Source organism: Crotalus tigris, unplaced genomic scaffold (assembly GCF_016545835.1).
Source record: "Crotalus tigris isolate CLP2741 ecotype Arizona unplaced genomic scaffold, ASM1654583v1 scf7180000018413.2111637, whole genome shotgun sequence".
NCBI lineage: Eukaryota > Metazoa > Chordata > Lepidosauria > Squamata > Viperidae > Crotalus > Crotalus tigris.
Window position 1 is genome coordinate 1,396,831 of NW_024096990.1, and position 14,218 is coordinate 1,411,048.

Genomic DNA, 14,218 nt, shown 5'->3' on the forward strand with positions numbered 1-14,218 from the left:
GATTGTTGGATATGCCTGCCCCCTTATTTGTAAAGATAATAAAAGGCAGGGCACAAACATACCTACCTACCTACAATAATCCTAATAAAAACACGTCTTCTAAAAGAAAGAGAGGCAAAACCCTTGGATCTCCCCCCCCCACACACTTCTCCAATTCTGCAAGATGGCTGCCTCAGTGGTCCTTACCTGGAAGCCCATGCAGCGCCCGTAAAAACAGCCCTTCTGCATCGTCATGTATTCCTGGAGAAACTGTCTCGAAAGGCCCCGATCCTCATGGTTGAAGAGGTACCCGGGCCGGTTCTGAGTCAGCAGATGCTGGGCTAGGTAGACCAAGGCCCGGAGCTGGGTCAAGGCCACACAGTACGCTTCCAGTTCGGCGCAATTGTGGTTGGTCCGGAAGAAGATGCTGCGGCGGTTGGCGGCCACGTAGCGGCTTTTGTGGATGATGTGAGCCACGCAGCAGCGCACCGTCTGGGCCAGGCTGCGGTAGCCGTTGGCCGGCGTGTGCTCGTCCAGGTCAAAGACGTGGTAGACGGCGGAGAAGTGGTCCAGCATCGGCTCAAGGCTCCGGGCATGTTCTTGGATGGTGGTGAAGGTGGCCAGGAAGCGTTGACCTGTCTCGGTGGGGACGTTCTGGAAGAAAGCCACGTTATCCTCGGCCAACATCAGCAAGGTTTGGAACAGCGGCCGGGCGTCCATGGTGCTGGAACTGGGGGAGCCTAAGGTGGGAGGAAGAGAAAGGATGAAACCGTTCCAAGAAGAAAGGAGAGAAGAGATTGAGGAGGCCACTTTGGAGGCAGAAGGACAGTGTGGTCCCAACTCCTAGCTTTTTACTTACATTCTCCCGCCTCTGTCTCAGCTAAGTACTCCATAAAGCCCACGTAGCTTCTGGAAGACTGCTGGCCCTATAAGGGGAGGGGGCATGGCTTAATACAGCAGCAATCCCCAGCCCCCAACTCTTCTCCCCCCCTTTGAGTAGACAGGAGACCCTACTAAACAGGACGAAGCAGGAGAGGACAATTGGTCACAGAAATGAGGGAAAGTTTAGGCCAAGGGTGTATGTGTGTGTGTGTTTGTGTGAGCTGAAGTCCACAAGTCTTCAAAATCGACAAAGCTTGGACGCAGCCTCCGGCTTAGCCCATACCTTATAAATCACATTTCTCAACCTGTTTTTACTTTCCTTCCTCAACGCTCCACAAAAAAAAGTACAACTGACCATATTTTCCCTCCCGTGGGAGGGAAGGCGCAAACCACAACACACAACAATTTTTTTTTTTTTTTGCCAGATTGCCTTTTGCTCTTTCCCACCACCCCAGTGCGAGACACACACGTACCCCCCCCCTCTCTCCCCACGTCCTCCTCCCAGCCCCATTTCAGCTCCTCAGGAACAGCAATAGTCACGGTGGTCTAGTTTCAGACCCTGGAAGACCCTTCTGTTCCCCTCCTCACAAACCCCCAAAGAAATTTACGAGCTCTCTGCCAGGGAGACCCACCCTTCATCCCGCCAAGGAGACAAAGATAAATGACTCCCCTTTTGGAGTTCGGGAAAGGAGCAAGGGCGGGCATCTCTGCCCACAGCTGAGACCCTTCCCCATTTTGCTAACAAATCTCCCCGTGCAAGGTCACCTCACCTCAGGAGGGGGGGGGGGAATCCTGTGCAAGGACAGGACACTCACCCGGTGTCAACTAACCGGCATCCAGCCTTCTGGTGAAGGGATCGAGTTGCCTTACAAGCACCGGAGGCTGACTTAAAACACCGCTGGAGAAACTGACTCCGCCTTGGAGGACGAAGAGGAGGGGTCAGTCCAGAAGAGGGGGGGAGGAGGAAAGCAGAAGGAGCCCCCCCCTGCTCCCCCAGGTTTGCTGGGTGAAGGGGTGCAGGCTGAAAGGAGATGTCTGAATTTAACCCACCACAAGGAGATCTGGAGACTGAGATAAACAGGATGAAAGGACGGGCATCCATCTCTCTCTCTCTCTCTCTCTCTTTCTCTCTTTCTCTCCTCTACATGAACTTACTGTTTTTCCAGAGAAGACGATCATCTCCTCCGGAGACAGGAATTTTGGGGCAGGAGATCAGCTTTCCTCTGAAATGCCATTTCTGGAATACACGAGGTGCCACCAACAGGTCTTTAAGAAGAAATCTGGGTGCCCATTGTGGGGAGGGGGGGGGGACCAAGGGGAAGCGAAAAGTTTGGGGCGCAGGAGGATCAGGAATGATCAAATGGGGGAGACGGTTTGGGAAAGAAAACCCGCCAGACTCTTAACAGGTGGTCCTCGGCTTACGACCACGACCGATCCCAACGTTTCTGTGGCTAAGTGAGACGTTTGTTAAGTGAGTTTTGCCCCGTTTTACAACCGTTCTTGCCATTATTTGTGAGGCGAATCACCGCAGCTGTGAAGTTAGTATAACAATGGTTAAGTGATTCTGGCTTCCCCCCCAGTGACTTTGCTTGTCAGAAGATTAAATAATAATAATAATAATAATAATAATAATAATAATAATAATAATAATAATAATAATAATGCACCATTGTTGCTACTTTGTCATACTACAGGCAGCGGCATGACAAAGTAGCAACAATGGTGCATTGGAAGATCTGCAAGAAATATCATTTGCCTGCAAGCAAGAACTGGTGGGATCATAAAATAGAGAAAGTCATAGAAAATGGTAAAATTAAACTGCTCTGGGACTTCAGAATTCAAACAGACAAGCACCTGCAACGTAACACCCTGGACTTAACAACTGTCGATAAGAAAGACAAAAAAGTCTGGATAGTGGACGTGGCAGTGCCTGGAGATAGCAGTATAGACGAGAAAGAACGGGAGAAGATAACAAAATACAAAGACCTACAAATAGAAATAGAAAGACTGTGGTAAAAGCAAGCAGGGTGGTACCAATAGTAATAGGTGCCTTGGGTGCAATCCCAAAACCACTGGAGCACCACTTGCACACCATTGGCATTGACAAATTTGTCATTAGTCAATTGCAAAAGGCGGCTTTACTAGGAAATGCTTCCATCCTGCGACGATATCTGTAATACCATCAAACATCCACATCTGCCTATCCCGGGTCCTTGGTAGATAGGCAAGGATAGGTAGATAGGTAGACAAAAATGCCAAATCCAGTCTGAACATCTAGTTGACTGTGCGATGATCAACAATAATAATAATAATAAAGTTGGAAGGGACCTTGGAGGTCATCTAGTCCAGCCCCCTGCTCAGGCAGGAAACCCTATACGATTTCAGGCAAATGGCTGTCCAGTCTCTTCTTAAAAACTTTCAGTGTTGAAGCATTCACCGCTTCTGGAGGTGGGTTGTTCCACTGGTTAATTGTTCTGTCAGGAAGTTTCTCCTTAGTTCCAGGTTGCTTCTCTCCTTGGTTAGTTTCCCTCCGTTGCTTCTTGTCCTGCCTTCAGGCGCTTTGGAGAACAGCTTGATCACAAAAGGTGATCCCACCACCCCAGGATGTTGCAGCCATCATAAATATGAGTCAATTGCCAAGCATCTCCATTTTGATCACGTGACCACAGGGAGGCTGCAACAACCCTAAGTGCAAAAATAGGTCCTAAATCACTTCCCCCCTCCAGTGCTGTTATAACTTAGAACGGTCCCTAAATGGACCGTTGTTAAGTCAAGGCCTACCTGTACTGTAGAGAATAGAGAGCTCAAATTCTGTGGCTTGGAAAACACTCTCCTACAGGTAATCCTCGATTTACAGCCATTAGTAAATCAAGGACTACCTACACACATCTCTCCTATAAGGCTCAATCATTTTTCCCATCAGCTGAGCACAGGTATCTGAGGGGCTGCCACAAGGCAGAGGGGGCCGGGTTGTTCACCAAAGCACCAGACGGCAGGACGAGAAACAACGGTTGGAAGCTAATCAAGGAGAGAAGCAACCTGGAATTAAGGAGAAACTTCCTGACAGCGAGGACAATCAACCAGTGGAACAGCTGGCCACCAGAAATCATAGACTTAAAAACTGGAGATTTTTAAGAAGAAACTAGACAATCACCTGTCTGAGATGGTATAGATTCTCCTACTCGAGCGGGGGGCTGGACTAGGAGACCCCCCAAGGTCCCTTCCAGCTTTATTCTAGTCTAATTTGCAAAGAGAAAGTTGATCAGACACTTGCCCCACATCCCCTGCATTCCAAGCCCATGAAGTTTAGTTCTAAGAAAAGAGGAACTGTGTTGTTTTCATCCCTATACAAAACAGGGCCCTTTCTCAATACCTGGCACGCTGCCTTAGCTCTTGACCCTCTTCCGTTCACGAGTCCAGATCAAATGAAGAGGAATCAGGTTTTTTTTAAGTGGGGCACATTCTGCCCCACGGATGGGTAGCTGCAGTTGAGGGGCTGCAGCTACCCATGGTGGGGAAGCAATTGGAGCCTTTATAGAGGGACCGGATTACGTCCGCAACTCAGCCCAAAGTTTCGGAGGCTAACACTGGTTAAAGTGAATTTTGTCCTGTGTTACAGCCTTTCTCGCCCCCGTTGTTAAGTGAAACGCTGCAGCTGTTCCGTGAGGCACACAGTTGCTAAGTGAATCTGGCTTCCCCATGGTCAAAAGGTCGCAACAGGGAATCCCATGGTCCCGGGGATGCTGCGACCGTCATAAATATGAACCAGCTGTCAAGCATCCGAATTTTGGTCCCCCGTTCGTGGGGATGCTGCAATGGTCGTAAGTGTGAAAAATGTTCATAAATCCATTTTTCCCCCGTGCTGTTGTAATTTTGAAGGGACTACCTGTAACCTCACACTGCTTTTTAACCAGAAGGAATAACTATTCTAGAATTGGACAGGTTTGGAAAGGGATCCTGATTCTTTTAATTCATTGGGCTTTCAATCTCGAAGCTCCATGTTGATCTTCCCAACATAAAGAATACAGAAGGACAGGGTTGGGAGGAACCTTAGAGATCTTCTAGTCCATCTCCCTGCCCATGTAGGAAATCTTATCTCGTTCCAGAAAAATGGCTTTTGAACCTCTTTTTAAAAAAAAACCTGATGGAGCACTCACAACTTTCGGTGGCAAGCCGTTCCACAGATTAATTGTTCTCACTGTTAGGAAACCTCTCCTTAATTCTGGACTGGATCTCTCTTTAATGATCTTCCAACCCATTACTTCTTGTCCTGCCCTCAGGGGCTTTGGAGAACAAGCTGACACCCCCCCCCTTCTCTGTGACAGCCCCTCAAATATTGGAAGGCTGCTATCTGGAGAAGAGGGAAGAAAAGGACGGATTTACATTTTAAGCCTGGTTCAATATCTATTACGTACTTTAATATTCATTTCTATCCATTTAAAGGATTTTTGATTTGTACAGGTAGCCCTCCGCTTATGACAGTTGGGGTTATAAGCATGCTGGCTGGAGAATTCTGGGAGTTGAAGTGACCCATCTCCAATCGCCAAGGTTGAGAAACACGGGTCTACACCCACTACAGTCCCCAAACCCAAACTCAGAGAGTGTGTTTGCCTTAAATAGGCAGGACGGGCCATTCCTTGGGGGTCTTCTGGAAGGAAAAAAAAAAAGAAAAGATTATGCTTTCTTATCCCACCTTCCCAATTTGTCACGCAGGCCTATATATCAGCAGCTGGAAAGCTGAGCCGGGGTTCATCTCCTTCCTTCTGCTTTGCATGTGTGGAAACCCTGCCATTAAAAAAACAAACAAAACCCAAACACAGCCAGACTCCCAGGAATGGGTGCAATTGTGATGTCACAGGTGTCGGCCAATCACCGCTGTGGACAGCCAGCTTCTGCCACATCCAACCAGGTGAGATTCTCATAATTCACGAATGAACCGCCGGATCCTTCTCCACGGAGCCAATGGGTGGGTTGCAATGCCGTCTCAGAACAGACGGAAAGCTACAGATCGCCGATTCCTCCAAGCAAGCTACAGTTATGCAACAGGTGTGCTTCCACAGAAGCACAACCTATGATAGTCACCTAAGGCTAGACGCCCTTTAAGAGGCACACCAGGTACTGTCAGAAAATCAAGGCTTCATCGCTGTTTATGATTACCATTAATTAGAAGCACCCAGAAGGATAATTTGCCACAACTGTGCTGTGCGGGTAGACAAATAGAGACCTTATCTATGGAGAAGATGTTGCACACATCACAGTTGGCTTCCTCAGCTATGAAAAGTCGTGGGTACTGAATTCCAAATCCCAGGAAGGAATGCATATAGCTGGAGCCACTTGGTGTAGTGGTTAGGGCACCAAACTAGAAACTGGGAGACGGTGAATTCTAGTCTTGCCTTAGGCATGAAAGCTGTCTGGGTGTCTTTGGTCCAATCACCAGGAGACGGGGAGTTCTAGCCTCGCCTTAGGCATGAAAGCCATCTGGGTCAATCACCAGGAGACTGTTGGTTCTAGTCTTATCTTAGGCATGAAAGCCAGCTGGGTGACTTTGGGCCAATCACCCGGAGATGGTGAGTTCTAGTCCCACCTTAGGCATGAAAGCCTTCTGGGCCAATCACCAGGAGACAGGGAGTTCTAGACCAGCGGTTCTCAACCTGTGGGTCGGGACCCCATTTGGGGTCGAACGACCATTTCACGGGGGTCACCAAACAATGCAGTCTGCCATTTTCCCCCCCTTTTCCTTAGCTGTGCTACTCCCTTTTATTCTATTGGCTTTTGAAAGCCAATAGAATAGACTCTCTTGAATAGAGTCTAATTCTATTGGCTTTCAAAAGCCAATGGGAATTGTCCAGGCTATCTCTGCCCTGCTGAGCCCGCCAAAAGTCCCATTCTGCAAACGGTGCTGCACCAGTTGAGTAGTCCTCGACTTACGACCGGTTGAGTAGTCCTCGACTTACGACCGGTTGGGGGTTGCAGCATTAAAAAGGTTGAGAACTACTGTTCTAGACCCACCTTAGGCATGAAAGCCATCTGGGTCAATCACCAGGAGACTGTTGGTTCTAGTCTTATGTTAAGCATGAAAGCCAGCTGGGTGACCTTGGGCCAATCACCAGGAGGCGGTGAGTTCTAGTCCTGCCTTAGGCATGAAAGCCAACTGGAGGAACTTTAAGCCAGTCCTCCCTCGTTCGGTCCAATCTACCTCACGGGATTGTTGCTGTGGAGAAAAGTGGAGGAGGAAGGTGTGTTGGATATATTGCTGTCTCGAGTCACTTGTATAAATAATAAAGGCAGGATATAAACAAACAAACAAACAAACTAATGATGGTGTCCTCTTCCTGGAAAGATGCAACATTACCATACAGAAGCGGACAACAATTCTGATCCCTGCCTTAATTCTCTCCCACGGCATCCGCTATGTAAGAATCAGGAGAGCAAGATGAAATCCCAAGTGGAGATCCCAGGCCGCCTGGAGAAACAACACAGTATCAGAGTTGGATGGGACCTTGGAGGTCTTCTAGTCAAGCAGAAGACCCTCTACCCTTCCAGGCAAAGGGTTGTCCAATCTCTTCTTAAAAACCTCCAACGCTGCACAACGTCTGGAGGCAAGCGGTCCCGCTGGTTCATTGTTCTAAGGACCCCATTTCTCTTTCTCGGAAAATGACCAATTGGCCCGAACTGACACATCCACGGGGACGAATTCCACCGGTGCCTGGCAGTTCCAGAAGTGGAATTTAGCATGGGCTGAGTCACCCCTTTGGCAGCTGGAAGAAAACAACATCTCGGGGAACTGGGGAAAACTCTTGTTTCTACAGCTGGTGGGGGTGGATTAGGGCAGGGGCCATAAACAGCGAAGGGGGCTGTCAGCACATTTCCCGCGAAACCGAAAGGAAGGCAGGCAGTGGGCGAGAGGGCAAGGGACAGGCTGATAGGGAGGATGGCCCAATGGGTTGGGAAACCTACAGAACACAGACGTTAACGCCAATGCTTCTCCATCCTCAAAGCCCTGGGACCCTTTGCCCTTTGACCTCTGCTGCCAAGAAGGGAAAGAAGGGAAGCAAACAAAACAAGGACAAGACTGTGCAAACTTTCTAAGTTACAAGAACCGGCACTAAAGTTTTTCAGACATAACGACCAATAAAGGGGAATACTCGTAGCACAGGGTTGAACTGTGGGGTCCTTGGGAGCGCTCTGAGCTTGGTGGTTTTCTCGCAGACGTTTCATCGCCCAACTAGGTAACATCATCCGCCCCGGTGTTAGCTTGTGCGATGTTACCTAGTTTGGCTCCTGAAACGCCTGCGAGAAAACCACCAAGCTCAGAGAGCACCAAGGACCCCACACTTACGACTGTGGCAGCATCCCGGTGCTCACGGGATCAAAATTCAGAGCCTTGGCCACTGACTCCTATTTGCGACGGTTGCGATGTCCTTGGGTGTGGGGGTGTGGGTGTGTTATGTGATCACCTTTTGTGGTCTTCCGACGAGCAAAATTGGTAGGAGAAGCCGGAGGCGTTGAACAACCGGATTACTAACTTAACAGTTGCAGTGCTTCCCTTAACAAACGTGGCAGGAAAGGTAACCAAATGGGGGTAAAGCTCACTTAGCAACGGTCTTGCTTAGCAACAGAAGTGCCGGGGGCTCAATTATGATTGTAAATCGAGGACTATCTGTATTCTGAGTCAGGGTTCAAGCCGTCGTGTCAGCTCCACCCAGCCTTGGGCTTGGAGTGAATATTCTGCGCCTGTCCTTCAAAGCATCCCAATTTTCTGCCCCCCCCCCTTCCCCCTCCCACCCCGCCGGTTATACGAGGCAAAAGAACATCAGCCTCTCCTAGGGCTCAGCCTGTTTTTCTTTAATCCCTGGCGTTAATTAGGAGGCCCCAGATGGCAAGGAGATGCCTCCGAAGCCGGCTGTACCAGGCACACAGCCTACAAACTGTTCTTTGTGTCTGCCAGCTGGGGTATCAACCTCCACTTTCCCTGTGGGACTCACACAGAAACAAGGAGTACGTGGGAGCCAAGATCTCCCTAAAAGGGAACATACAGGATGCCTGCTTCACTCTTTGAAAATGGAGCACCTGGGCAAATAATAATAACAGGGCAGGTAACTTAGTGGCACCTGCGAGTGAGCGCAGCTTACCCAACACGCACTTAAACCAGTCCACAGCCAAATAGCGGAGAAACACAGCTGCGATGTAGTGGCAGGAAGCTTGCAAAAACCCAAAGGACGAACGGACGGACGCGTCTCTCGGAAAAAAAGGAATTAAGGCTTGCAACAACACCGTTGCCAGCTGATTTGCAAGTTACCAAACCGAACTGCCAATTGAAAACAGAAACACAAAAGTCTCCTGCCCTCACGGTGATGACAACAGGAATGACAAATGAAAAACAAATGCTGAAGGAAGCTGGCACCAGTGTGGGTTTTCTACACCCCATTTGTTTTAGCACTGGTGCCAATTTTCGTTCTGGGACAGAGTGCTTGAGCGTGACTTACAGTGCTCGTATTCAAAAACGCTGGTTCAATATAGAGCAGAGGTCTCCAAATGTGGCAACTTAAGACTTGGGTACTCCCAGAATTCCCCAGCCAGCCTTGCTGGGAGTTGAAGTCCTCTTCAAAGTTGCCACCTCTGGAGACCCCTGGTAGATAAGGGAAGTCTCCCAGAAATTAAGACTGCATTGAAATTGAAGGCTGAAAGAGAGAGAGGCAGCCTTCTGAATTTGGACGGAGAGAGAAAATATATCAGATTATCCCTTATTATGCAAGGACGTGGAAAAATGATTCATTAAATAGTAGTGGGAACATCTGCTTGGATGGAGAGTTTGTGGCAATCTTGATATATTTGCAAGTTTGTTATCCTAAGGCAGCAGCAATTTCTCAAGGAACAATGCTTCACGCTTACACATCAAAAGAGGATATACCGTACAACAGAAAGATTGACTTCCTCCAGTTTCATCCAAAAGCACATAAATTAAGAAGAAGTATTGCTGTGTGGTAGGACAAGATTAAATGAAATGTTGTGGTTACTTGACTGAGAAATACTTTTATTATGTAATTGAGTTATTTCTGTGGCAATTATTTCTTGCGCAAAATCAGTTAACAACAGATAACTTGACTAATAATTTTGTTTATAAGGAACTAAGCAAGCAACACACAAGGAATTCAGCAAAAGTTGAGACTCTGAGGCAGTCTCACCCAACATTCATCTTTGTTCAAAATATTAAGAGCAAGTAGGAAGGCCTTCAAGAGCATAGATACCACAACAATGCAATATTTATGGTGCAATCCTATGTGGGGAATAGTTCTATTAACTCTGGGCTTGATTCTAATTAAGTATGTTTACAAATAAAAGATCAAAAGTACTCTGAGCAGGAAGCTGAAACACAAGTTGTCATCCAAGTAGCACATCACTAACTACTTTGGGAATTAAACCCCATTTCAGAATTTTAAAGTTGAAAACTTCCAAAAGTGTTTTTCAAAAGGCGACTGGCCTTTCTTGATTTATTTTTTTTCCTGGAAAATGTTCTGAAGAACTGAAGAAGCTTCTTGGATGAGAAGCAAAATGTTTTCAAGGAGGAAAAACTGCGAAATTCCAGCTGCCTTTTGGAAAAAAACAACAACAAATCATGACCTGAATGATTGAGAGATAATCCTAAACCTCAACTTTACATTGTAAAACACATACACCTCTCTCTGGATTTTCAAATGGATGTAGCTTATCTCTCTTTTTCCAGGAAGACACAAGGCCAAATCCCTTCCCGTGGAATTTCCTTTTATGTTTCTTGATTTGTTCTTTTAACGCTTGATGATTTTATTGTCTTGTTTTCCCGTATCCCAGATAGAATCTGTGTTTGTTGAGTCAACTACAGCTAGTGTAAAATAATACAGAAATCATAGGAAGCTGCGCTAAATGTCATCCAACAATTCTTAGCACATTTAAAAAAAAAAAAGCAAGCTGTCCCCTTTCCTAACATTTTATAGTCAGAGGCCACTTTCAAAAACCTTCAAACTACCAACGTCACTTGATGCAGCCTAAAAGAATAAATCACTGATTTATACATAATCTAGTAAGCTCTATTTACGGTGGCCTTCAGGGATCTTTCCAGTTAAGTAATTTTGACAGCAATGATCCCACTGTCTTAGTTGGTGCAGCACCATGATTATAAATGTTGGTCCAGTTACACAGCTTCAATAATAGACTAGAATAGAACAACAGAGTTAGAAGGGACCTTGGAGGTCATCTAGTCCAACCCCCTACCCAGGGCAGGAAACCCTATACCATTTCAGACAAATGGTTCTCCAGTCTCTTCTTAAAAACATCCAGTGTTGGAGCATTCACAACTTCTGGAGGCAGGTTGTTCCACTGATTAATTGTTCTAATTGGCAAGGACAATGGGATCTGTGATCCAAAACATCAAAAAAGCCAGCTGGTGTATTATAGGCTAAATCTCTCCTTCCTTTACATCAGTTCATTTACATCCACTTGGCCATTTTAAGATGTGCAGATTTCAGCTCCCAGAATTCCCCAGTCAAGCTTTTGAGAAAAATTGATTTACACTAACTGCCCCCCCCCCCCCCATTTGCTAAGCCAAACTCCTAGAAAGTTATGAACTGAGTCTAGTCCACCTGGGATGCACCATGTTGGAGAAAGTGGACTTTCTCCAACATAGCAGCCTCTTCTATCCCAGGGGTGGGCAACTTTATGACCTGTAGACTTCAATATCCAGAATTCCTGAGCCAGCATTGGCTAGCTTAGGGATTCTGGGAATTGAACTCCATAAGTTCTACCCCAGCACTCCTGTCCTAGCCTCTTTGCCTTTCTAGCAAGTCTGCCCAGATGTCCCCAGGACACTTTGGGTTACATCTCTCAGAATCCCTGCAGAGAGACTTTGCAAGCTGCGGCTTATGGGTGCAGTAGTCCAAAAATATCTGGAGAACTCCCAAGAAGGTCAGTGCCCATCTTCATACCCCCTATGCCCACTGTGGGGTCTATCATGAATCTCTTCCCTCCAATTCCCTCCCCCCAAACTTGTTGTCCTAAAGAGGCTCATCTCCTTCCAGCTTCCCTCTGCATCTCCCTAGGACAACTCCCAGAATCCCCCAGAAAAGTTCCTCGAAGGGCAAAGAATCGTGCCAGACTCATTTAAGCTAAGTCTGCGCCGATTTCTTTCTCCTACCTTTTGGGCGACACCCCCACCACCACCTTCTGCCCTCCTAAAGGCACTTGTTTCCGCGCTTCCTTGGCGGTGGGGGGCAGCTGTCAAGTTCCCCCCCTCCCTCGTCAATGGAATCGTCTGGTCCGCGGATCCAGGGCTGACAAGGCGGGATGTTCCATTCCTCTTTGGGGGGGTTGCATCTGCCCAACCGTCCCGCTCCCTCGCCTTCTACTCACCCAATGGGGCTGCCGTCCACCTCTGCCTACAGGTGGCCCCTTTACGGACCGGTTTCCGCCTTAGCCCGAACATTCGGAGGCGCCACATGACAGCCGCGCACCAATGGGCGGAGGGCGGAGCCGGCGAGGGGCCCCCTTGGAACGTCATCCCGCCAGTTCCCCTGAAGACAGCGCCTGAGCTCGCCTCCTCCTCTTTTTTTGGCCGCCCTTCTTAAAGGGGCCGCGCGCCCTCCGGCTTCTGCGGCGAAGGGACACGTGTCCCGGTGGGTATTAAGAGTTCGGGTAGAACGGTGCTTTAAACCTGGCAAATTTAAAATGGGTGGACTGGGGAATTCTGGGAGTTGAAGTCCACCCCATCTTAAAAGAACCTGGCTAGGGGATTCTGGGAGTTGGCCCACTCAATTTAAAGCAAGCTGGCTGGGGGATTCTGGGAGTTGAAGTGAGTTGAAGTCCATCCATCTTAAAGCAAGCTGGCTGGGGGATTCTGGGAGTTGAAGTCCATCCATCTTAAAACAATCTGGCTGGGAAGTTCTGGGAGCAGAAGTTCATGCATGTTAAAGCAAGCTGGCTGGGGACTTCTGGGAGTTGAAGTCCATCTTAAAGCAAGCTGGCTGGGGATTTCTGGGAGTTGAAGTCCATCCATCTTAAAGGAAGCTGGCTGGGAATTCTGGGAGTTGAAGTGAGTTGAAGTCCATCCATCTTAAAGCAAGCTGGCTGGGGGATTCTGGGAGTTGAAGTCCATCCATCTTAAAACAATCTGGCTGGGAAGTTCTGGGAGCAGAAGTTCATGCATGTTAAAGCAAGCTGGCTGGGGACTTCTGGGAGTTGAAGTCCATCTTAAAGCAAGCTGGCTGGGGGATTCTGGGAGTTGAAGTCCACCCATCTTAAAGTTGCCAGGTTTGGAAATCTCTGGGGTAAAAGATTGTAACATTGCAACCTCCCTCAGAAGTAAGCATTTGGGGCTGTAAATAATCAGAACCAGCATATTTTCTGCCTAATCAAGTTTATTAAGAAACAGAAGCTTTTGTGAGCTCCAGGTCATGGAACCTTTTACTTTTTAATAAAGTCTCATAAAATAATTGAAATTAAATAAGTAGTTTAATATGCGTTAGTCAGAAAAGGTGCAACTACTAGACCACTGATTTTTATTTTACTTATTTATTTTTGCTGCTAAAGACTAACACAGTCTTCCGCTTTGCTTGGTTTCTCACAACATGCTAAACTTGTTATTGAGCATAAAATGCTATGCATAAAAAAACTAATAAATGTTCAGGTTTATCGTGACCATCTAGCTGCCATACGGCTCGCTTAAGAGTGAGAGGTGATATTTTGTAATTAAAAAATGAGATCCTACTTAGCTTTAGCAGGAATGCAGGGAGGATAGAAATTAGCCTGTGTGTGGCTGTGGAGTCCACCTACACACAGGAAAAGAAATGGACAATGAACATCAAACCGGTTTTAATGCATCTCTTTTCAAAAGGATCCGCATGCCACATCTGGGCAAAAAGGCCTCTTGAAATGCCAGCCATTTCCAAGTGTCAGAAGTAAATCTTCATCCTGGTTCATCCAAGCCGGGAATAAATAAACAATATGGAGACTGCTTTGGGAATAAGGTTACAGTTTATTGAAGAAGCAGAAAGATGGTCCTTGCAAGAAAGAGCAGAGGAGAGGAAAAAAAGAGGAATTGAGCACATGGGCAGTAGGTTTTTATACCTTCTCTAGCCTTGTTTGGAATAGTTTCCTGTTCCTGTGGCATGAACCTTGAGGCTATTTCTGTTTTTCCAGGCCTTGATATCTGTGGTTTAATCCTATTATCATATCCTGCTTCCCAGGTGATGGGGCTCATGACTCCTAGAGTTTGGGTGGGGCATGCAGATTTTCTCTTTGTCTTTTTGAGTGCTCTGGCTTCAACTTTCTGATGGTTTTACATCTGCATTTGTATGGGGCTAGCTCTTGTTTGGGGCAGAGAGATAGA

General features: G+C 47.2%; 1 protein-coding gene across 9 annotated transcripts in view; it reads right to left on the bottom strand.

The window, feature by feature from the left end:
* LIPE (lipase E, hormone sensitive type) overlaps positions 1-12,406 on the bottom strand; it is a 29,602-nt gene extending 17,196 nt beyond the window's left edge. For 3 of the 9 annotated variants that reach the window (XM_039352202.1, XM_039352200.1, XM_039352199.1), the window contains exons 1-2: positions 12,244-12,406; positions 187-719 (exon numbers count right to left, since the gene is read on the bottom strand). In XM_039352202.1, coding sequence (XP_039208136.1) covers positions 187-719; positions 12,244-12,391 — 681 coding nt within the window. In that variant the 5' untranslated portion in view covers positions 12,392-12,406. The other 6 variants (XM_039352204.1, XM_039352201.1, XM_039352205.1 and 3 more) reach the window with 6 other exon arrangements.
* Positions 12,407-14,218: the final 1,812 nt, after the last annotated feature.